The sequence below is a fragment of the Sciurus carolinensis genome, unplaced genomic scaffold, assembly GCF_902686445.1.
Source record: "Sciurus carolinensis unplaced genomic scaffold, mSciCar1.2, whole genome shotgun sequence".
Lineage (NCBI taxonomy): Eukaryota > Metazoa > Chordata > Mammalia > Rodentia > Sciuridae > Sciurus > Sciurus carolinensis.
This window is the reverse complement of record NW_025920440.1, coordinates 29,823-54,095: the sequence shown is the minus strand read 5'-3', so window position 1 is coordinate 54,095 and position 24,273 is coordinate 29,823. Positions and strand designations below refer to the sequence as shown.

At 36.0% G+C, this 24,273-nt stretch overlaps 1 protein-coding gene across 1 annotated transcript in view; it reads right to left on the bottom strand.

The window, feature by feature from the left end:
- LOC124975735 (steroid transmembrane transporter SLC22A24-like) overlaps nt 1–24,273 on the bottom strand; it is a 48,757-nt gene that overhangs the window by 5,084 nt on the left and 19,400 nt on the right. The window contains 2 exon segments of the mRNA XM_047538310.1: nt 10,963–11,078; nt 22,247–22,370. Of these exon segments, the coding sequence (XP_047394266.1) occupies nt 10,963–11,078; nt 22,247–22,370 (240 nt within the window).

Here is a 24,273-nt window from a genome sequence, read left to right as displayed (position 1 = left end):
AAAGTTGACCACATAGAGAAGATGGTAAGAAATCATGAACAGAATCTCCAAAAACTATGGGACATCATGAAAGGACCAAATTTAAGAATTATTGGGATTAAGGAAGGCACAGAGATACAAACCAAAGGAATGAACAACCTAGTCAATGAAATAATATCAGAGAATTTCCCAGACCTGAAGAAGGAAATGGAAAATCGAATACAAGAGGCTTACAGGACACCAAATGTACCAAATTACAACAGATCCACACCAAGGCACATTATAATGAAAATGCTCAACATACAAAATAAAGGTAGAATTTTAAAGACCCTGAGAGAAGAGTATCAGATTACATAGAAGGGGAAACAAATACAGATATCAGCAGATTTCTCAGCCCAGACCCTAAAAGCTAGAAGGGCCTGGAACAATACATACCAAGCTCTGAAAGAAAATGAATGCCAACCAAGAATCTTATATCCAGCAATACTAACCTTCAGATTTGATGATGAAGTAAAACCCGCCCATTATAAACAGAAGTTAAAAGAATTTACGAACAGAAAACCTGCACAACAGAACATACTCAGCAATATATTCCATGATGAGGAAATGAAAACAGTGAAAGTCAGCAAAGGGAGGACCCATGCTAAAGGAAAAGTCAATCAAAGGAGAAACCAAGTCAAATTAAAAAACCAAAAATAAGCCAAAATGACTGGGAATACAAATCATATCTCAATAATAACCATGAATGTTAATGACCTAAACTCATTAATCAAAAGTCATAGACTGGCATATTTGAGTTTTCAAAAGACCCAACAATGTTCAGCCTTCAAGAGACTCATAGGAAGAGACATATACAGACTGAAGGTAAAAAGATGAGAAAAAACATATCACACACATGGACTGAGTGAAGAAGCAGGGCTTTCCACCTCATATCAGATAAAGTGGACATCAAACTAAAGTTAGAAGGGGTAAAGGAAGGACATTTCATTTTGCTTAAGGGAGCCATAGTCAACAAGACATAACAGTCTAAATATTATGCCCCAAACAATGGAGCACCTAGGTACATCAAACAAATCCTTCTCAATTTCAGGAATAAAATAGACCACAACACAATAATACTGGGTGACTTTAACACACCTCTCCACCACTGGATAGATTTTTTCCAAACTAAAGCTGAACAAAGAAACCATAGAATTCAATAAACCATCAATAATTAGAATATTCCATCCATCGATGAGCAAATACACTTTTTTTCTCAGCAGCACATGAATTCTCTAAAATATGCCAGAAAGCAACTCTTAGCAAAAAAAAAAAAAAAAAAAAAAAAAAAAAGACTGCCTTGCATTTTAACAGATATAATGGAATGAAATTAGAAATCAATGATAAAATGAGAAATAGAAACTACTCCAACACCTGGAGAATAAATAATACACTATTGATTGATGCATGGACAGCAGAAAGGAGGAGATAAAAAAAAATCTTACAGGTAAGTGAGAACACTGATACAACATATCAAAATCTCTGGTACACTATGAAGGCAGTACTAACCAGTAAGATTCATTGCATGAGCTCATTCAAGAAAAGAATAAAAAGTGAACAAATAAATGACCTATCATTACATCTCAAAGTCCTAGAAAAAGAACAGATCAACACCAAAAGTAGTAGAAGGCAGGAAATAATTAAAATCAGAACTGAAATCAGTGAAATTGAAACAAAACAAAAATTCAAGAAATTGAGAAAAAGAAGAGTTGGTTCTTTGAGAAAATAAGTAAAATTGATAAACCCTTAGCCACACTAACAAAGAGGAGAGAGAAAACTCAATTACTAAAGTTCATGATGAAAAAGGCGATATCACTACAAGACACTATTGAAATACAAAACATAAGAAGCGATTTTGAAAATCTATACTCTAACAAAATAGAAAATCTCAAAGACTTTAATTTCTGGAGACATATGATCCACCCAAACCAAATCAGGAGGATATACACAACTTAAACAGATCAGTTTCAAGTAGTGAAATAGAAGAAGTCATCAAAGCCTACCAAAAAAGGAAAGACTGGGACAGATGAATTCTCAGCTGAATTCTACAAGATTATGATGAAGAGCTAATAGCAACACTCCTCAAAGTATTCCATGAAATAGAAAAGGAGGGAATGCTTTCAGACTCAGTCTGTGAAGTTAATATCATCCTGATACCAAAACTAGAAAAAGACACATCAAGGAAAGAAAAATTCAGACCAATATCCCTGATGAACATAGATGCAAACATTCTTAACAAAATTCTGGGAATTCTCATTCAAAAACATTAAAAAGATACTGCCCATGATCAAGTGGGGTTCATCCCAGGGATGCAAGGTTGACTCAGCTCCAGAAATCAATAAATGTAATTTATCACATCAATAGACTTAAGAATCATATGATCATTTCAATAGATGCAGAAAAGCATTCGGTAAAATACAGCAACTCTTCATGCTGAAAACACTAGAAAAAATAGGTATAGTAGGAACATACCTCAACATTGTAAAGGCCATGTATGCGAAGCCCATGGCCAGCATCATTTCTAATTGGAGAAAAATTGAAAACATTCCCACTAAAAACTGGAACAAGTCAGGGATGCCCTCTTTCACTGCTTCTATTCAACATCATCCTTTAAACTCTAGCCAGAGTGATTAGACCAAGAAATTAAAAGGATATGAATAGGAAAGAACCAAAGCTATCAATTTTTGCTGATGATATGATTCTATATTTAGAGGATCCAAAATATTCCACCAGAAAACTTCTAGAACAAATGAATGAATTCAGCAAACAGCAGGATATAAAATCAACATTGATACATCTAATGCATTTCTATTCATAAGTGATGAATCCACTGCAAGAGAAATTAGGAAAAATACCCCATTCACAATAGCCTCAAAATAAAAAATAAAATAAAATACTTGGGAATCAATCTAACAAAAGAGGTGAAAGACCTCTACAATGAAAATACAGAACATTAAAGAAAGAAATTAAAGGAAACTGTAGAAGATGGAAAGATCTCCCATGTTCTGGATAGGCAGAATTAATACTGCCAAAATGGCCATACTACCAAAAGTGCTATACGGATTCAATGCAATTGCAATTAAAATCTCAATGACGTACATGATAGAAATAGAGAAAGCAAACCATGAAATTTATTTGGAAAAATAAGAGACCCAGAATAACCAAAGCAATCCTGAGCAGGAAGAGTGAAGCAGGAGGTGTCACAATGCCAGACCGTAAACTCTACTATAGAGCAATAGTAACAAAAACAGCATGATATTGCATCAAACTAGGCAAGTAGACCAATGGTACAGAAGAGAAGACACAGAGGCAAACCCACATAAGTATAGTTATCTCATACTAGACAAATATGCCAAAAACAAAAAATGGAGAAAAGATAGGCTCTTCAGTAAATGGTGTGGGGAAAAACTGGAACTCCATATGCAGCAAAATGAATTTAAATCCCTATCTCTCACATTAGACAAAACACAATAGATCAAGGACCTAGGAATTAGACCAGAGGCCCTGTACCAAATAGAAGGAAAAGTAGGCCCAAATCTTCATCCTAATGACTTAGGACCTGATTTCCTAACAAGACTCCCAAAGCACAAGAAATAAAAACAAGAATCATTAAATGGGATGGATTCAAACTGAAAAGCTTTTTCTCAGCAAAGGAAACAATCAATAATGTGAAAAGAGACCCAGCCTACAGAGTGGAGAAAGTCTTTTACACATGCGCTTTAGATAGAGCACTGATCTCTGGAATCTATAAAGAACTTCGCTTTACACCAAAAATATAAAGAACCCAATCAATAAATGGGGCTAAGGAACTGAGCAGATTGTTCACAGAAGCAATATACAATCGATTAACAAATATGTGAAAAATGTTTAACATCTCTAGTAATTAGAGAAATGCAAATCAAACTAAGATTTCATCTCTGTCCAATTACAATGACTTGTCAAGAGTACAAGCAACAATAGATGTTGGTGAGGATGGGAGGAAAAAGGTACACTTATACATTGCTGGTGGGATTGCGAATTGTTGCAGCCATCTGAAAACAGTACAGAGATTCCTTAGAAAACTTGGAATGGAAGCACCATTTGACCCAGCTATCCACCCCCCTTGACCTATACCCAAAGGTCTTGATATACTCCAGTGATGCAGTCACATCAATGTTTATAGCAGCTCTGTTCACAACAGCTAGATTGTGGAACCAACCTAGATGCCCTTTAATTGATAAATGGATAATGGAAACTGTGGAATACACAATGGAATATTACTCAGTCATGAAGAGGAATGTAGCTTTTGGAGGTACATGGATGGAGTTGGAGAATATCATTCTAAGCAAGGTAAGCTAATCCCAAAAACAAGACCAATGTTTTTCTGATAAGTGGATACTGATACATAGTGGGAGGAGTTGGGGGGATTAGGGAAGCATGGAGGAACTTTGGATTGTGTAGAGGGAAATGGGAAGAGAGGGGACAGGGGGAAGGAAAGATGTGGAATGAGACAAACATTATTACCCTATGTACATGTATGATTACAGGAATGGTGTTAACTCTTAATCATGTACAACCAGAAGTGAAAAGTTGTACTCCATTTGTGAATTCATTAATCAAAATGCATTCTGCTATCATGTATAACTAAATAGAACAAACAATGAAAATAAATAAAATAAAAATAAAAAATAAATTTCATTTACTTTTTCTCCTCTAGTGAGTGTCATCCATTCAGGAGCTTTGTAGTTTTTGTGTGAGTTCTTTTTTGTGTAGTACTTATTTAAGTATTTTCTGTCCTTCTGGCTTAGGGATCATAAATTATTTTATCCTTATCTTGAAAAGTTTTTACTACTTCAATTGTGAATGATTTCTTTGTTGAATATAGCAATCTTGATTGACATTTATTTTATTTCAGAGTTTGGATTATGGAATGCCAAGCCCTCCTGAATTTTAGAATCTGAGCCAATCATAAGCTGTCCTTATTGGGAAAAATGGTCACAGTTGAGGATTCAAGATGGTGTACTAGAGGGAGACTGCATTCCTTTTTGCTCTGTAGCTCAGGATTCAAGCAGAGGAAAATCTGTTTCTCTGTGAGACAGTCTTTGCTGCTCTTCCATCCCCTGCAATTTACCCCATTTGTCCACCAGTATCACCACCCCTGTCTGTCAGCATATCACGTATTTTTTGAGTGCAAGTTGCTTACTGACTGCTGCTTATCATCCCCCATTTGCCCATTTGCCTTCCTCTTGCATTCCCATTGCCTGCCTTTTACTTATCATCCCCCACCTGAGGTCCACTAGTCAATCATCTGCTTTTAGACTGCAGACCATCTGCAGACTGCCAGCAGATTGCCTGCTGCCTGCTATTGCCTGGAAGTCCATTGTCACAGTACCTGCTGGTTTGGTTACACGTGGCTGCTGCCATTTTGGGACAACAGCCAGGACCTGCAGGACCCCTGGTCTGACTGACCATGCCCCGCCTTTATGACCCCTGACCTGCCCACCCCCCTCATGAACTGGGCCCAGTCAGCACCCATGCTGTGACTCCCCATTTGCCAACATTTTGGAAGCAATTGCTGCTATCTTGGATAATCCTGGAAGACACCATCTTTAGGTGGGTGACTCCCATCCTGAGACACCTGCTGGAGACTGGAAGGTCCCTGTCAGGTACCTCTCATGCATCAGGCTGCTGGAGACAGGGAAGTTTGAATAGTATCTGATTGTTACAGTGTAGCTTTTTTCCATTTTTTGAAAAATTTTGTTTTTATTTCTTTATTTTTCTTGCTTTCTCTGTTTTCCTTTTGTTTATCTGTTTCCTCAGTCTCTTTCTCCCTTTTCTCATGCTAACAACCAGCTTCTTTTGATTTTGCTTTCACCTATGATCTAGTACTTGTATATACTCTTCTTATCCCATTAGCATTTACATCCTACACCCCTTCCTGTCTTGTTTGTTCACCATTAGAAACTGTAGACCACATTGCAAATCTATTGACTATACTGTAGATACTAATTTAACTCGTCTTCTGTTTATTATTATAATATTGTTAATGTCTATAGGGCCTATTTGTTTTAGGGCTGCATATTTTCTGTACTGGGTGCTGCTAATATTGATCTCCCCCTTAAAGAAGAGGTTTTCAAAACCTGCAAGGTCACTATAAGCCTATAGGGGGGAAACTGCAATACCCCAATCAGCACTGCTACAAGGGAAGATACATAAACAACATGAAAAAACAAGAGAAGAAAGTGTTCCAAAGAAACCAAGATTCTATTCAGAATCCAATGACAGCATGGTAGAAGAAATGTCAGAAAAGTAGTTCAGAACATACTTAATTAAAATGATTAATGAAGCAAAGAATGAGATAAGACAGCAAATGCAGGCAATGAATGATCACTCCAATAAACAGTTGAAAGAGCAACTGCAAGAAGCAAAAGATCATTTCAGTAAAGAGATAGAGATTCTGAAAGAACAAACAAACAAACAAAAAAACCCAAACAGAAATCCTTGAAATGAAGGAAACAATAAACCAAATAAAAAACTCGATAGAAAGCATCACCAACAAATTAGATCACTTGGAAGACAAAACCTCAGACAATGAAGACAAAATATTTAATCTTGAAAATAAAGACCACACAGAGAAGATGTTAAGAAATCATGAATGGAGCCTCCAAGAACTATGGGATATCATGGAGATTTGTGCATCTGTTGGGATGGATTTCCCTTCCAATTTTATGTGAGGGTGTTTTTAGAGTGCAACCTTTTCTTGGTGAAGTGTTTTTGGATATCAGGTTATTGTAATTTGTTTAATATATATCCAAGTGTGTTTCATAGTATAGTTTTCCTGCTAATGTTTTGTGATGTATTGTAGTGCATTTTGATAGTGTATATTGTGTTGGAGTTGGAGAATTCCTCTTTCTATAAGATCTCTTGAGAGTGGGCTCCTTCTGGTAAGTCAGGCAATTGTATATATAGAAGGGCATAAGGGGTATACTCTGTGTTTGCTTTCTCAGACTTGATAATCTGTATATATTAAAAGGGGTGTGAGAGCAATCTGTGTTGAATCCCTTTATAGATATAGTATTCAAAGTCTTTGTGTTATTTCTCTCTGCTGTTTCTATAAGAACAGATATTCATGAGTGAACCCTGAGCCCCCCTATTCATTCCTACTTGTGACCTGGTTGTCAGTTTGGGGGTTTTGTCTCCTAGTATTTGTGATATAGTGTTGCTGATGTTTGAGTGGGTTAGGTTGTATATGGAACAAGCTGTACTGTCTCCTAGATGGGTAGAGGGTGTAGCTCAGCAGCATACTGTCTACCCCATAAAGTTGAAGTGTTATACTAGATCTCACAGAAAAAGGAAAATAAATAACAGCAACAACAGTAGCAAACAATATGTAGTATTAAAATAAATACCAGGTGCCAAACTGTGACATCTTCAACACTAATAACCACAAAAGCAGTAATGGTGGGATCAGAAATTAGCAACAGCAACAAAGACAAACAGCCATGAACTCAATATAGCACTAAAGTAAATACCAGGTGTCAAGTATGACTTCTACAATACTAATAACTGTAACAAAATGAATGGTAGGGGCATAAATTATATAAAATAGTTTTAAAAGATAGGAAAAATTCAGTCCATTAAGAGGAAAAAAATAGGAAAAAAATAAGGGAAAGATTAGAATGTTATAAAGGAGAGAAAGAAAGCAGAAGACAAGTATAAAGTGAAGGACATAAAGGAGGAAAAATTTTAAAAATTGAAATAAAGTGGAAAGAAAGAGGAAAAGAGAGAACAAGAGAATTTGAGTATTAGAGGGAGAACATGGGAGAGAGTAGCAATTGCAAAAGACTCACCCTAAAAAACACAATGAAATAAAAATATAAAATATGAAAAAAGTACGCACATACATTCATACATATGTATACATACAAATCAAACTGCAAATACAACTGGAAGAACTTAAAAATTCTTAACAAAAAATAAAAGAATTGTCCTCATTGTAGTAGTTGAAACTGGACAAGAATTGATATTTACTACTTATGCCAGACTGCCCTTCCATCCATTTTTTCCTGGGGTATGCACATCTTAAAGCAAAGGTTGGGGGTTATTAAACCCTTCCTCCTTTTGTCTTGATTGCTAGAACTGGAACCAAATATGGAGTGGCCTGACTCAAAGCTGATTGAAATGACTCTTAGGTTTCCTGCTCATCATTACAAGGTAGGATGGAACGAGAAGTACCATCTGGTAGATCCAAGGTGGCAGACTAGTGGGAGCCTGCAATCCTTGTCACTCCATAACTTGGACTTTAAGCAGAGGAAAATCTGTTTCTCTGTGAGGTAGTCTTTGCTGCTCATTGATCCCCTGCTGTTTATCACAATTGTCCACCACAATCACCAGCCATCTGCCAGCATATTCCATACTTTTTGAGTGTGGATCACTCACTGCTGCCTGTCATCCACCATTTGTCCATTTGCCTGCCTCTTGCCTATCACCTGCCTTTCACCCACCCATTGCCCACAGCCCCAGTGTTCACCTACTTATTGTCTGCCATTAGCCTGTAGACTGCCAGCAGACTGCCAGGGGATCACCTGCTGCCTGCTATTGCCTGGACGCCCATTGTCACAGTACCCACCTGTGAGGTACTGAAAGCTTTCAGGAACACTACAGGGTAGAATTTGAACTGCTTCAGCTCCATACTGTTAGATGAGAAGACACACAAACAACATGAAAAAACCAGGGAAAAAAGTGCTTCAAACAAGCCAAGATGTTCCAACAATAGACTTCATAGACAACATAGTAGAAGGAATGTCAGAGATGGAGTTTAGAGTGTACATAGATTGATCTTTGAAGTAAAGGATCATATTGGAGAGAAAATACAGGAAGTGAAAGGTCAATAATGAGGCAGATTATAAAAAGGAATCAAGCAGAAATCTTTGAAATGAAGGAAACAATAAACCAAATTAAAAATTCAATGCAAAGTATCACCAGCAGACTAGACCACTTGGAAGACAGAACCTCAGTCAATGAAGACAAAATACATACTCTTGAAAATAAAGTTGACTACACAGAGAAGGTGGTAAGGCACCATGAACAGAACTTCCAAGAAATATGGGATAACATAAAAAGATCCAATTAAGATTTACTGGAATAGATGAAGGCATGGAGATACAAACCAAAGGAATGCACAATATTTTTAATGACATAATGTCAGAAAACTTTTCATATCTAAAGATTGAAATAGAAAATCAACTACAAGAGGCTTACAGGACTCCAAATGTACAAAATTACAGTAGGTCCACACCAAGGCACATTAAACTTTTGTTTATTGTGGAAGGTTTTTTTTTTTTTTTTTTTTTTTTGCGGTGCTGGGGATTTGAACCAAGGGCCTTGTGCTTGCAAGGCAAGCACTCTACCAACTGATCATGGAAGGTTTTTATTTCATCTTCAAATTGAAAACTTAATTTTGCTGGATGTAAAATTCCCATTTGACATCCATTTTATTTCAGATGTTGATATATGTTATTCTAGGACCTCCTGGCACTGAGGGTCTGGATTGAGAAATCAGCTGAGATCTGAATTGGTTTCCCCTTATATGTAATTTGATTTTTTTCTCTAGCAGTCTTTAAAATTCTATCTTTATTTTGTATGTTAGTCATTCTCATTATAATGTGTCTTGGTGTGGGTCTGCTGTAATTTTGTACATTTGGGGTTCTGGAATAAGGATAGAATTTTAAAGGCTGCTAGAGAAAGAAATCAAATTACATATAGGGGGTAACCAATTCGGACCTCAACTGCTTTTTCAACACAGATCCTCAGTGCCAGGAGGTCCTGGAATAACATATATCAAACTTTAAAGAAAGTGGATGCCAACAGAGAATTTTATATCCAGCAAAATTAAGCTTCAGATTTGAAGATGTTTACCATCCGTTGGAGTATTGTCTAGAAAGACTAGATCAATGCACGCTTAGGGCAGGGATGATACAAAGTTCTAAATGGAAAGTTCCCCCAGTTGGGATCTATCCCTGATTGGAACTTTGTCTTATTCTGGAGAGATTAGACCAACAAACCCATAGGGCCAGGTAGATGCCAATTTTTTCTGATTATCTCAATCTCAGATACTTCTTGATAATTTTACTCATAGGGTAACCAGCTTTCAGGAGTCAGGGGACACAGCAGGTCACAGCACATTCTATCACCCAGGACTAAGGCCTTCGAAGATGCAGTCCTTGAATGTAATCATGAATGCCTGTGTGTTTTCCTGAACCTCTACAGCTGATGGAGTGAACCACCAGACTCCAAGGGAAAGTAAGTTGTACTCCCATCTGTATCTGAACTGAATTCTCCTGGTTGAAATCTTCTCTGTGCCTGTTTCAATGGCTTGAATTCTAGGCTATAGAGTAGATGCCAGCTAGGATGCCATGGTGATCTTTTCTATGGGTTCCTGTAGCAAAAGTGTTCCCCACATCTAGTGTGACTTTCATGAGTTGGCTTCCACTTTGGCTTGCCCCTCCCAACTTGAGATACAGTACTTTTCAATCACCAACTCCAAGTGTAGACTCACAATAGCTAAGTTCAGATTTCTTTCTATTCTACAGGTGTCTCCAGTGTTTTCCTGCTCTGTTTCTTTCTTTATTCTTTTGTGTTACCCCTCCCCTCTGGTGACCCAGAGCTACTACCACCACTGGCTTGTCACTGATGTACTCTTTCATGTCCTCTGTTGAAGCATCAGTATTTCTGGGTCTCTCTGAGTCTCTGACTATCCAATAATGAATTTTAGTGAATTCCCTTAATCATCTACCTCATTGAGAAGCAGTATTCCCATTGTTTCAATTATAAGCCACAGAGAAACTTTAAAGTGCAGCCTTCCTCTACTCTACCATATTTGTCCCTATGGCTAATATTTTTGAAAGAAGAAATGTAGTTGCATCTTCAATATTTTAAAGTTACTAAACACCAAATGGGACTTACCTGATAAAGCTCAAGCAGCTGGTTCTCATAATCACTTTGGGTGCATGGAGCAATTGAAAAACTGATGTTTTGATCTGAATTTCATCCAACTCCTTCTGTATGGTGGATTTCACATACTTCAACAACAAAAACAACAGGCATTTATAATATGTCAATGATGGGCAGTATAGGGGTAAGTACTAGAGGATGAGATAAATATGCTAACTATCCTTAAAACTCTGCCTAGTGGGGAATGTGGCTGTTAAGTGATCTAGTTAATGTAGGGAGAGCTACAGAAGGTGTGGGGAGAAATGGAAACTATATAGGAATAAATCCAGTTTAAATACTGAGCTTAGGAAAGGTAAAAAACATTGACAAAAAGATTTGCACTGTAAATCAAAAACAGTGAAAAGGTGCTTTTTTAAGGTTTTGAAGTTTCTTGTCCACTGGAAAAGAGACTTGTCCATCCATTGTTAGAATTAGAGCTTATCTCTATAAATCAATGGATTTTACAAAAGCAGGTTCACTTTATGATTTGGTTCTGAGTAAATCTTTTCTAGGAATTATAGGCACACTGCCTCCACTCATTATTGGAGTAAACAGAGTTAAAGGAGAGTAAAGACAGGGGATTTTTGGAGTATAATTTGCACCCAGGCCAGATATTATAGCAGATGAAGTTTGGTGGAATGCCAGGTGAAATATAATAGTTGCAAATATGTTTGGTTTCAGTGTTAGAACTTTTAGCCCTGCCACTACCATGTTACTTAATATTTTGGGAAAGGTTGGTCAACAGGTACCTAGTTACACTTAGGAGAAATAAATTCTGATGTTCTTTTGTATAGCTGGTGTCTATTGATAATGATAACATTGTGTATTTCAGGAAAAGCTAGATTAAAGAATTGGAATGTTCTCACTACAAAGAATAAATGTTTGAGATGATAGATACACTTACTCTGATGTGAACATTACATAATATATTCATACATTAGAATGTCACATCCCTAAATATGTAAATTTATTATGCATCAATTAAAAAGTGAAAGTAGCCCCTCTCTCTTTCAGGGGTCATCTAAAGTTTACTCAGTGTCACACATGCAAATATCAAATGTATTCAGCACAAGAGAAGGCACTTAATACTTTTAAAAATAGTAATATTTTATTTCTGATAATAAAACTAAAATGAGCTGGGCACTGTGGAACATGCCTATAAGCCCAGCAGCTCAGGAGACTGAGGCAGGAGGATCACAAGTTCAAAGCCAGCCTCAGCAAATTATTGAGGTCCTAAGCAACTTAGCTAGACCCTATCTCAAAATAAAAAACATAAAGGGCTGGGGATGTTGCCCAGTGGTTAGGTGCCCTGGGTTCAATTCCTAGTACCAAACAACCCCCAAAGCCCCCCCAAACAAAAAATCTCAAACAAAACAAAAACAACACGCCAAAAACAATAACAACAAAAAACTGTAGTGATTTAGCACAGGATACCACACCTTTTTTTCCTCCTCAGCTCCAGCATATAAGTATTTTAGACCATACAGGCAATAGTTTTTATTGTAACTGCTTAATTATGATGTGGTAGCACAAAACAGTCATAAATAATACATGATCAAGTGGGTTTTTTACTTTCCAATATTTTATTTACAAAAACAGATGTTAGTCTGCACATAGTTTGCTAATCTCTGGTTAGTGCGGTTGTATCCTACTCACATTTGTCATTTATTTCTCCAGCTTCTGGGAGTGTTGATGGCTGATTGTTGTGGCTCCCTCTGTGAATTGCCCTTGGGTAAAGAGAACCTCCTCACCCAAGGCCATACCTTTATCAGTTATCCAATAAATTCAGGAATATGAGAATCATGCTTCCTTGCTTCAAGGCAGAGAAAGTCTCTTGGGCAGTCCTATTCCAGTGTTTCTTGCAAGATCTGCTGGGGCCTCTATTACAACTGCATTATGCTCTGACTTTTATTGCTGCCTAATTCCATTTTCTCTTCTCACAGATGATGTTCTGAAAGAACTCCCCAACAAACTTCCTGCACACAAATCTTAGATTTCTAGTTTCTGGGAAACCAGACCTTCAACTGTTGTTAATTGTCTAGTAGTAGTCAAATAAGTTGATGCTATAATGAGTGTAAGCTCATGGCCCACAAATGGTCGAGGCAGAAGGTGGGAAGCAAAACTAGGATCAGTTACCTTTCCTTTATTATGCAACAAGGTCCATGGATCAGGCACCAGAGGGCCCATTTTCTGGGTATGGAGCTGGCCCTCAAGTTACAGGAGTCTGGGTTTTATAGTTTCATTGGAGATTGGATGTGCAGTTTGGACAGTCAGAGGCTAGTTGTACAGGTTAAAACTTTAACTTAGGAGGGTAGTTGTAAAAAGGTTGAAACTCATTATTATCTGGGGAGATAGGAGTTCAGATCCCAAGGGATGAGTACTCAAATCTTTTCCCTTGTTTTACTTTCTCTGAGATCCATTGTTTCTTAGAGTTTCAACATTTGCTCTGCCTCCATTTTGGACTAATTTGTGATAGGGGAAGGTCAAAGTTCAGGGTCCAGCATTCAGTAACTGCCCCTTTCCTTTAGGGCCCACTTTTATTAGGAAAGGATTTACTGGAAGAGGTTTAATGTTTAGCCAGTTTCCTTACCCTCCTCCCAAGCCACACTGTCCCTCCATTTTTCTTGGGGAGATGTCTTGTAGGAATATTATTTTCCATAATTCAATGAGAATTTAGAGCTAGATCATCCAGTAAATATAACATGACTGATGTTAGCTGGTGCATGCAGTTGTAATTCAGTTATTAAAAATTTCACTGGTGGTAAACAGAGATGGGGTGGTGGCGAAACAGAACGCACCAGTATGCATATGATTCCAGGATTTTGAAAGTTTCAAGAGAAGGAATAATCATTAGAACTTTAGAATTCAATAGCTCCTGTAAGGGGCTATAAATGCATTTAAAAAGGACAATGGAAGACTGGTGATGATTGACTACCAATATAAAGTGGAATGTGAAAACCAGAGGATGTATATAGAGTAGTGTCTAAGCAGACCCTGGTCTTACACAGGTAGAGGGCAGAAAAAAACTGAAGACCAAGTCCCAGGACTAAGTTTTAAGAATAATGTCAAGAAAACTTGAAAATATGAATGTTGGATGGTTTCTTTTGTGAAAGTACCTGGCCTTAATTGAGAAGTAGGACTCATGTTGAGATGAGTATACCTGAGTTCAAGCTTTTGATCCTCTTTAATCCCTACCTTCCCTAGTACTATTTGGCATGAAAAAAATTGACCCCACCTCCCTGCCAAAAGCTAGTGCTATTGTCCTTGGATAAAGAGAACCTCCTCACCCAAGGCCATACCTTTATTAGTTATCCAATAACTGATAAATTCAGGAATATGAGAATCATGCTTCCTTGTTTAAAGATAGTGCAGAGGTTTACATTTGCAGGAAAATACATAATTTCGCTACCAGGATATATTACCATTTTCCTACTACCAGACCACTAATAGAAAAATATAATCTGACTGGGGAGATGTTTTGTCAACATAGGAGGAAAGTGGCCTGTATACACAAAGTGCTCAAGTAGCAAGCTAATACCAGTATCAGGAGAGCATACATGGGAATAATTTTTTAATTCAAAAATTTTATTTGTACAAATAGCAATGATACAAAATAGTGGGTTTCATTGTGGCTTATTCCTACATGCACATAACATAATTTGATCAATTTCATTTCCAAGTTAGCCCCCCCATTGGCCTCTTTCCTCCACAAGATTCCTTTCTTTAACAGTCTCCATTCAATTTTTAAATGAGATTCTCCTATTTTTCCTTTTCTCTCTCCAGCTTCCACATATGAGAGAATACATATGACTTAGAATTTCTGAGTCTGTATTATTTCACTTAGCATAATCATCTCAAGTTCTACCTATTTTTTTGGCAAATGCTAAATTGTCATTCTACTTTATGGCAGAATAAAACTATTACATATATATATAATATATATAATATATTTGTGTGAATGTATGACCAAAATATGCTGATATTAATTCTTTTGGATAAATACCAAAGTACTCACTCCTATAACTGGTCATATGATGGTTCTATTTCTAGTTTTGAGGAATCCCCATAATGATTTCCATAGTGTCTGCCCTGATTTACACTTTTGCAGTGTATTTGAGTTCTTTTCCCCCAGCATCCTCACCAGAACTTATTGTTATTTGTATCCTTAATGATTGCTATTCTAACTAGTGAGATGAAATCTCAGTGTAGTTTCAATGTGCATTTTCCTGGTGGCTAAAGCTATTTAACATTTTTGTTTTCATTTTTGTTGGTCATTTATACATCTTCTGAAAACTGTCTTTAGTTCATTTGCCCATTTATTGATAAGTGATTTGCATTTTGGTGGTGTTTTTTCAAGTTCTTTATATATTCTTGATATTAATCATCTATCAGAAGAGTAGCTGGAGAAGATTTTCTTCCATTTTTTAGGCTTTCTCTTCATGTTATTATTTCCTTTGCTGTGCAGAAACTTTTTAATTTGATGCCATTCCATTTATTGATTCCTGATATTATTTCCTAAGCTGTACAAGTCTTATTGGGGACATGATTGACTGCACCTGTATTTTGGAGTGCTGCCCCTATATTTTCTTCTAGAAGTTTGCAAATCTTTTAACCTTATTTCTAGGTCTTTGATCCATTTCAAATTGGTTTTTGTGCAGGATGAGATAGATCTAGTTTCAGCCTTTTATGTATGAACATCCAGTCTTCCCAACATCATTTATTAAGGAGCCTGTCTTTTCTTCAACATGTTTTTGGTGTCTTTGTCGAGGGTAAGATGAATCTATGGATGGGTTTATTGTTGGGTCTTTATACTATGCTATCAAACTAAAATGTTTCTTTATAGCAAAGGAAACAAGTATGAAGAGAGAGCCTATAGAATGGGAGAAAATCTTTGCCACCCACACCTCAGAAATGACATTCATTTCCAGGATATAAAAAGAACTTAAAAAGCTTACCACTGGGCTGGGAAGATAGCTAAGTTGGTAGAGTGCTTACCTCTCAAGCACAAGGCCCTGGGTTCAATCCCCAGCACCACAAAACAAAAACAAAAACAAAAAAACAAAACAGCTTACCACCACCAACTATAACACCATCAAAACCCAGACAATAAATGGGCAAAGGAACTAAAAAGACCCTTCTCAAAAGAAGAAGTAAAATTGTTAAGCAAATATATGAAGAAATCAATATCTCTAGCAATTAGAGAAATACATATTAAAATTACACTGAGATTTCATCAGTCTAGTCAGAATGGCAATTATGAAGAATACAAGGACCAATAAATGTTGGTGAGGATGTGGGGAAAAGGGTACACTTACACATTGCTGGTGGGACTGCAAATTAGTGTAGCCACTCTGGAAAACAGTATGAAGATTCCTCAAAAAAAGTGGAATGGAACCACAAGTTATCCCACTCCTCAGTATATATCCAAAGGATTTAAAATCAGCATACTGCAGTGACACAGCCACATCAATATTTATAGAAGCTCAATTCACAATAGCTAAACTATGAAACCAACCCAGGTGTCCCTCACAGATGAATGGATAAAGAAATTACAGCATATATACACAATGGAATGTTTTGTTTCCAGTGCCACATCATTTTTGTACTCTAATTCTGTAGTAATAATTCTAATTTTAAATTGGTTATTGTGGTACCTCTAGCTCTCTTTGCTCAGAATTATTTTGGCTTCTGTATTTACATATGAATTCTAGGACTATTTTTTCTAGCTCTGTGAAGAGTCATTGATATTTTGATGGGGATTGCATTGAATCTGTAGATAATGTTCATATGGTGATTTTAACAACATTAACTCTGTTAAGGAAAAGATTCTAAGATCAAGGTGGTCATCTAGGTAATAGATTAGAAACCCTGCACCTAATAGAAGAAAATGTAGGCACTCCATCATGTTGGCTTAGGAACCAATTTCCTTAAGCCAAACCCCAAAAACAAAAGGTCAAATGTTTTCTCTGATATGTGGATGGTAACCCACAATAAGATAGGGGGAGGGGAAGAATAGAAGTTCAGTGGATTAGACAAAGGGGAATGAAGGGAAGGGAGCAGGGATAGGAATAGGAAAGACAGTGGAATGAATCTGACATAACTTTCCTATGTACATATGTGAATACACCAAAGTAAATCTCACAATTGTGTACATCCACAAGACTGAGATCCTAATTAGAATAAGATATAAACCATGCTTGTATAAATGTAACAAAATAAATTCTGTCATATATAACTAAAAAAGAACCAGTAAAAATGAAAAAAAGATCAAGATGATCAGAGTATAAAGTTGAATAAAGGGGAAGTTTTTTTCATATGGAAATAATTGCCGACAGCTTTGAAAGATAGCCTAAACAGACCAGTAACTAGGAATGAGATAGAAGCAGTAATGAAGAGTCTTCCAAGAAAGAAAATCCCAGGATCAGATGGATTCTCAGCTGAATTCTACCAGAGTTTTAAGGAAGAACTAATGCTGATGCTCCTCAAATTATTCCATGAAATAGAAAGGGATGCAACACTTCTAAATTTATTCTACAGAGCCACTGTCATCCTTATAACTAAAAGTACATAAGGACACATCAAGGAAAGAAAACTACAGACCAATATCCCTCATGAACTAAGATGCAAAAAATTCTTAATAAAACATTAGCAAATCACATTCAACCAAGTTGGCTTTTATGCCAGTCTTGCAGGGATGTCTTTACATGCACAGACCAATAATGGGTACTGAAGAATTAAGAATTAAATAGAATTAAGGACAAGAAACACATGGTCATCTCAATAGATGCAGAGAAAGACTTCAACAAAATTCAGCACCCATTGATAAAAAAGGAAGAAAGTAAGGATAGATGAAACTTACCTCAATATCATAAATACTGTATGCCATAAGCCCAAAGACAAAATCATAGTGAATAAGGGAAAACTGAAAGCATGTCCTTTAGAATCTGGAACAAGACAGGGACTTCTCTTCTTATCATTTCTACTCAATATATACTAGAAATTCTAATGGGAGCAATTAGATGAGAGAAGAAAAAGGAATAAAAATGGGAAAGGAAGAAGTCAAATGGTTACTGTTTGCAGATGATACAATCCTATACTTAGAAGATCTGAAGACTTTTATCAGAAGACTGCTATAACTAATAAACAAATTCAGCAAAGTAGCAGGTTACAAAGTCAACATGCAAAATAAATAGCTTTTCTGTACACCATTAATGAATTTGCTGAGAAAGGAATCAGGAAAGCAATTCATCTACAATAGCCTCAAAAATCAAAAAACAAACACCCCCCCACATAAAACCAAAACAAACAAACAAAAATGAAAAAACAACAATAACTAGATTGTGGAACCAACCTAGATACCCTTCAACAGATGAATGGATAAAGAAACTGTGGTATATATACACAATGGGATTATTCAGCCATAAAGAATAAAATTATGGCATTTACAGATAAATGGATGGAATTGGAGAATATCATGCTAAGTGAAACAAGCCAATTCCCCAAAACTAAAGGCCTGATGTTTTTCCTGATAAGTGGATGATGATACATAATAGGGGTGGGGGAGTGCAAGGTGAGAGAAGAATGGATGAACTTTAGATTACATAGAGGGGAAATAAGATGGGGGTATGAAAAATGATGGGATAAGATAGACATCATTACCCTATGTACATGTATGACTATACGAATGGTATGAATCTACGTCATGCACAACAATAGAAATGAAAAGATGTACCCCATTTGTATACAATGAATCAAAATGCAGTCCATAAAAATAAAAAAAAATTAAAAAAACCCAACCATAGAATAAATCTAGCCAAAGATATGAGAGAACTCTACAATGAAAACTATAAAAGATTGGAGAAAGAAATTGAAAAAGACACAGAAGATGGAAAGACTTCCATGTTCATGGGTAGGCAGAAGTAATATTGTTAAAATATTCATACTACTAAAAGCATTATACAAATTCAATGCAATCTTCATCAAAAAGCCAATGACATTCTTCACAGTACCAGAAAAAAACAATCCTAAAATTCATTTGGAAGAATAAATGATCCAGAATTGCCAAAGTAATTCTAAGCCAAAAAAGCAATGCTGGAGGCATCACAAAGCCTGTCTTCAAATTATACTACAGAGCTATAGCTATATAGTATAGTCCTGGCATAAAAACAGACACATAGACGAATGGTACAGAATAGAAGATCCAGAGACAAACCAAAACATTTATAGTCATCTACTCCTTGACAAAGTTGCCAAAAACATAGGTTGGACAAAAAGTAGACTTTTTTAATCAATGGTGCTGGGAAAACTGGTTAATCAAATGTAGAAGAATAAAACTAGACCCTTATCTCTCACCCTGCTTAAAAGTCAACTAAAAATTGACCAAACACCATTGGAATTATACCAGAAATTGTGCAACTCCTAGAAGAAAACATAGGATCAACACTTCCATGCAGTCAATGACTTTCTCATTAGGACCCTCAAAGGCCAAGATATAATACCTAGAATTAATAAATGGGATGGTATAAAATTAAAAAGTTTCTGCACAGCACAGAAAACAATTAAGAATGTAAAGAGAATGGGAGAAAATCTTTGCCAGCTACTCTTCTGACAGTGTTAATGCCCCAAATATATAAAAAACTGAAAAGAAAAAAATACACAAAATAACCTAATTGAGAGGCTGGGGATATAGCTCAGTGGGTAGAGTGCTCGCCTTGCAAGCACAAGGCCTTGGGTTCAATCCCTAGCACTGGAAAAAAATTAACCTAATTGATAAACAGGCAAGTGAACTAAACAGATATCAAAAAATTCAAATGGCCAACAAGTAAATAAAAAATAGTCAACATTGTTTTGAAAGTTAGGGAAATACAAATCAAAACTATACTGAGATCTCATCTCACTCTAGTTAGAATGGCAGCCATCAAGAATACAAACAATAAAAAATGATGGAGAGGATGTGGAGATAAAAGAAAACCGTTACACTGTTGGTGGAACTAAAAGTAGTACAACCACTATGGAAATTGGTCTGGAATGGAACCACCGTGTGCCCCCACTTATTCTATTTCTTGGTATTTATTCTAAAAAATTAGTCATCATACTGTGTTGATACATACATACCCATGTTTATAGCAGTACAATTCACAATAACCCAACAATGGGAACAACCAATCAATAGATGAATGGATAAAGAAAATATGGTTTATATACACAGTGGAGTTTTATTCCACCATAAAGAAGAATGAAATGATGTCATTTGTAGGAAAATGGATGGAACTAGAGACAGGTGAAATAAGTCAAACTCAGAAGGTTAAGGGTCATATGTTTTCCCTCATATGTGGAAGCTAGAGAGGAAAAAGGAAAACAAAGGTGGGGGTAGATCTCCTAAAAATCAAAGGGAGATCAGTAGAGGAAAGAGACAAGGAGGAGGAAGTAGGATAGGAAAAGGGGAGTGGATCTCCAACAAATCAAAGGGAGATCAGAGAAAAGGGACTAGGAGAAGGGAGTTGGAGGATAGGAAAAAGGGAGGAATGATATTGCCCAAATTATATTGTTATATTTTGTGCCCATATGAGTCCCACCATTATGTACAACTATAATGTACCAATAAAAATATGGAAAAATAAAGATAGCCTTGAATGATCCCAACTCTTGTTTTTTATGGTTCTATAATCCCCTCTTCTTGACTGTGGACTGGAGATAGTGACTCATTACCAATAAAGAGAAGACACAAAAACAATGGATTGCTACTGCTAAAAGTAGAGAGTGAAAGTTGTGACTTCTACCTTGCTAGATTCCCTTGCTAGCTATACACTTTAATTAAAAGCTATTATGTTGGTGAGACCAAAATGACAAGGAATGAAGTCCTTAGTCCGAGTCTGAGAGCAACTTAATTCTCCAAACTATGGGACTGTGCTAGTATCATCAGTATATGTTGGATAAATTTGGGACAGGTGTTTTGTGTCTTTGGTTTCATAGACTTACAAATACAGGTTCTATGATTAGAGAACAACAAATAAGTAGTCTAATCCACACTTGGACCTCATTTAAGTGTTAAGATTCTGGGGGCCAGGGTATAGCTCAGTGGTAGAGTGCTCTTCTATCAAGTATGAAGTCCTTGGTTCAATTCCCAGGAGTAAAAAAATATTATTCTGGGCTTTGAGCACGTACTATAATGAAATAAGACTTTCTGGGACATTGAGCAATTGTGTCAATTTATTTAGTGGGTTAGAAGGATGGAATAATTTTGTAGCCAGAAAATCTATTCTTTGTGTTTTCCTTTATCAACATTTTCTTCTTTAGGGCATTTCTTCTCTTTCAGGGCTCATGTGGGAGAGTCTATCAGTTGTCCCTCTAACAAGCAGTTTGTGTGATGTCTGAAATGCCTTTTAGCTTCCTTTTTATCAGTTAACACCTAATACTTTTTGGTCCATTAAAGCTAAGGTGAACACTTCCTCTGTGTTCTCTCAAAAATTATTTTCATTTGACTTGTCATTACACCCTTTTTGTAATTGTCTCTTAATTGGGTCCCATACTAAAATGTAAGTTCCTTAAAGGCAGAGATTCTGGTTTATTCCCTTATTAACATATATTAACATTCTGGCACACTGTAGATGCACAAGGATTTTTAAATGAGTTAATGAGAGTATTCTTGAATGAGCTACATCAGGATCTGGCTCCCAGTCATGAGGAGGGAAACCTCAGGGGGGAAAATAAAAAAGAAAGATTCATCCAAAGATTTTTCACAGAGGTGAAATCTTAGAACTCTCTAATGAGAACAATGTTAAATGTCAAAAGAAGTAGGGGAGGACCTATATATTTTTTACTGCCATGTCGATATTGTGTAGAAGAGTATATGACTCATATTTGTTGTACAATAAATATTTGTTGAATAACTGAATAAATGCATGGAATTAAAATAATTTTAATACCATCTTTTGCATGCTTAATTACTCTTTCTCTTATTGACTTTCTTATTTCCCTTAAAAGGGACCATGGTTTATTTAAATAGTGAGAAATGTATTAGTGTACAATTAATGTAGTTCCATCAGTGAATTGCAAAATCTATGTCCAAATACTTGATAAAAGCAAGACATGTTTTTCAATGCCTCCTCTCTAATGATGAATTCATGGAGAATCAGGACAGAGATGTAAGATTCCCATTCAGAGCCTCTAGTCACCCCAAGGACCCAGGGACCCAGCCTAGTGTGACTATGAGGTCCTGTCATTCCATCCCAGCAACCAGATCCCCCTTCCAGATCACCTCTGTGGTCAGGATCTCTTCAGTATTCTTTTTTCCGTTTATGTGTGCAACTCTTCTAAGTTCCTTTATGCCATTTTCTAGCTGATTTCTGACAATCAGCCAACGGAAGGACTCAACAAGCTTCCTAATTAAAGAAGACAATGAAGAAACAGTAATAACTACTTATTTTCTATACAGCCTTTAATTTGAGATTCCTTTACCTTTTCATTTATACATACTTTTATTATGGCAGTGTAATTTCTAACCAAATCTTCCTCATCCACTGGACTGGACTTTCACTAAGGTGAGGGACATATCTGGCAATTAATGTGTTAAAATAATTATACAGATCAGTAAGCAAGGATCAAATGGTATAAATTAACCATTTGCATTCCAACTTTTTGTTTTGGTTTATAATTCACAATCATAAATTAATGTTTTTATAGGGCACAATTCAGTGAATTGAAAGTGGTGAATGCTCAGTGGTGAAAGACTAAAAACTTTTTCTCTGAGATCAAAAATAAGGCAAGCATGTCCACTTTCACCACTTATTTTCAACATAGTACTGAAAGTTATAGACTAATCAATTAGTCAAGGGAAAGGAATAAAAGGCATCTAAATAAAAAAGAAGTAAAATTATCTGTTTGCAGATGATATGGTCTTCCATGTGAAAAATCCTGAAGATTCCAGGAAAAAGCTGTTTTAACTAATGAAATGCATCAAAATAGTAGAATACAAAGTCAACATAGAAAGTCAATTGCATTTATGTACAATAATAACAATATGAAGAGAAAATTACAAAATAAATCCATTTACAATATAACAATCAGAATAAAAATTTACAAGTTAACCAAGGACTTATAAAATGAAAACTGCAAAAATGTTTGAAAGAAAAGGTAAAACAAATGAATATATATCCCATGTTCATGGATGAGAAGTCAATATCATTATGATAGCAATACTACTGAAAGTGATCTACAGATTCAATGCAATCCCTATCAGAATTCTAATAATGATTTTCATAGCAATAGGAAAACATTTTAAAATTTATATGAAATCTCAAAGGATTCTGAATGGCCAAAATATTCTTGCAAAAGAATAGCATTAGAGGACTCATTTTCTGACTTCAGAACTTACTACAAAGCAAAAATAAAGCAATGTGGCACAGGCATACATACACACAGGATAAGGTAGGGTAGAGATCCTCAAAACAAATCTTCACATGTATGGTCAAATGATTTTTTACAAGAATGCAAAGACAATTCAATGGGAGGAAATTACAGTCTTTTCAACAAATGAGGCTGGGAAAACTTGATAGTCATGTGAAGAAGAATGAAGATGGATTCTTGCCTAATGCCATATACAAAAATTAACTCAAATTGAATGGAAGAGCTAAATGTCCCAACACTAAAAAAAAAAAAAAAAAAAATTAGAAGAAAACAGGGCAAATATTCATGACATTGTATTTGGTCATGATATCTTGGATAGGACAGCAAAACACAGGCAACACCACCAAAATGGCAGGCAAAGTCACCTCATGAAAAAGTTTTAAATTTGTGCACCAAAAGACACTCCCAACAGATTTAAAAAGGCAATCTACAGGTTGTCTAAGATATTTGTGAATTATATATTTGAAAGGAATTAAAATTTAGAATATATAGAGAACACCCAAAACTCTGCAGCAGCAACAACAGATAATTTTAAAAAATGGGCCAAAATTGGAATAGACATTTATCCAAAGAAGATAAAGTACTTGAAAAGGTATTTATTTGTATACATTTTTGTCACATGTAGAATTCTTTGTCAGCAAATGAAGAAAGAGCCTACAGAATTGCCTTAGAAAGTCAAGGATTAAATGTTTTCTTTTATAGGTGGAAGTGGGGAAGGAAAGAGGAATAAAATGATGAGCTTAAGAAATAAGAGCATGAAGAGAGAGCCTACAAATGGGAGAAAATCTCTGCCAGTTACTCTTTCAACATGGCATTATATCAAGAATATATAAAGAGAATTAGGATCCAAGATGGCGGCCTAGAGGGAGACTGCACCCC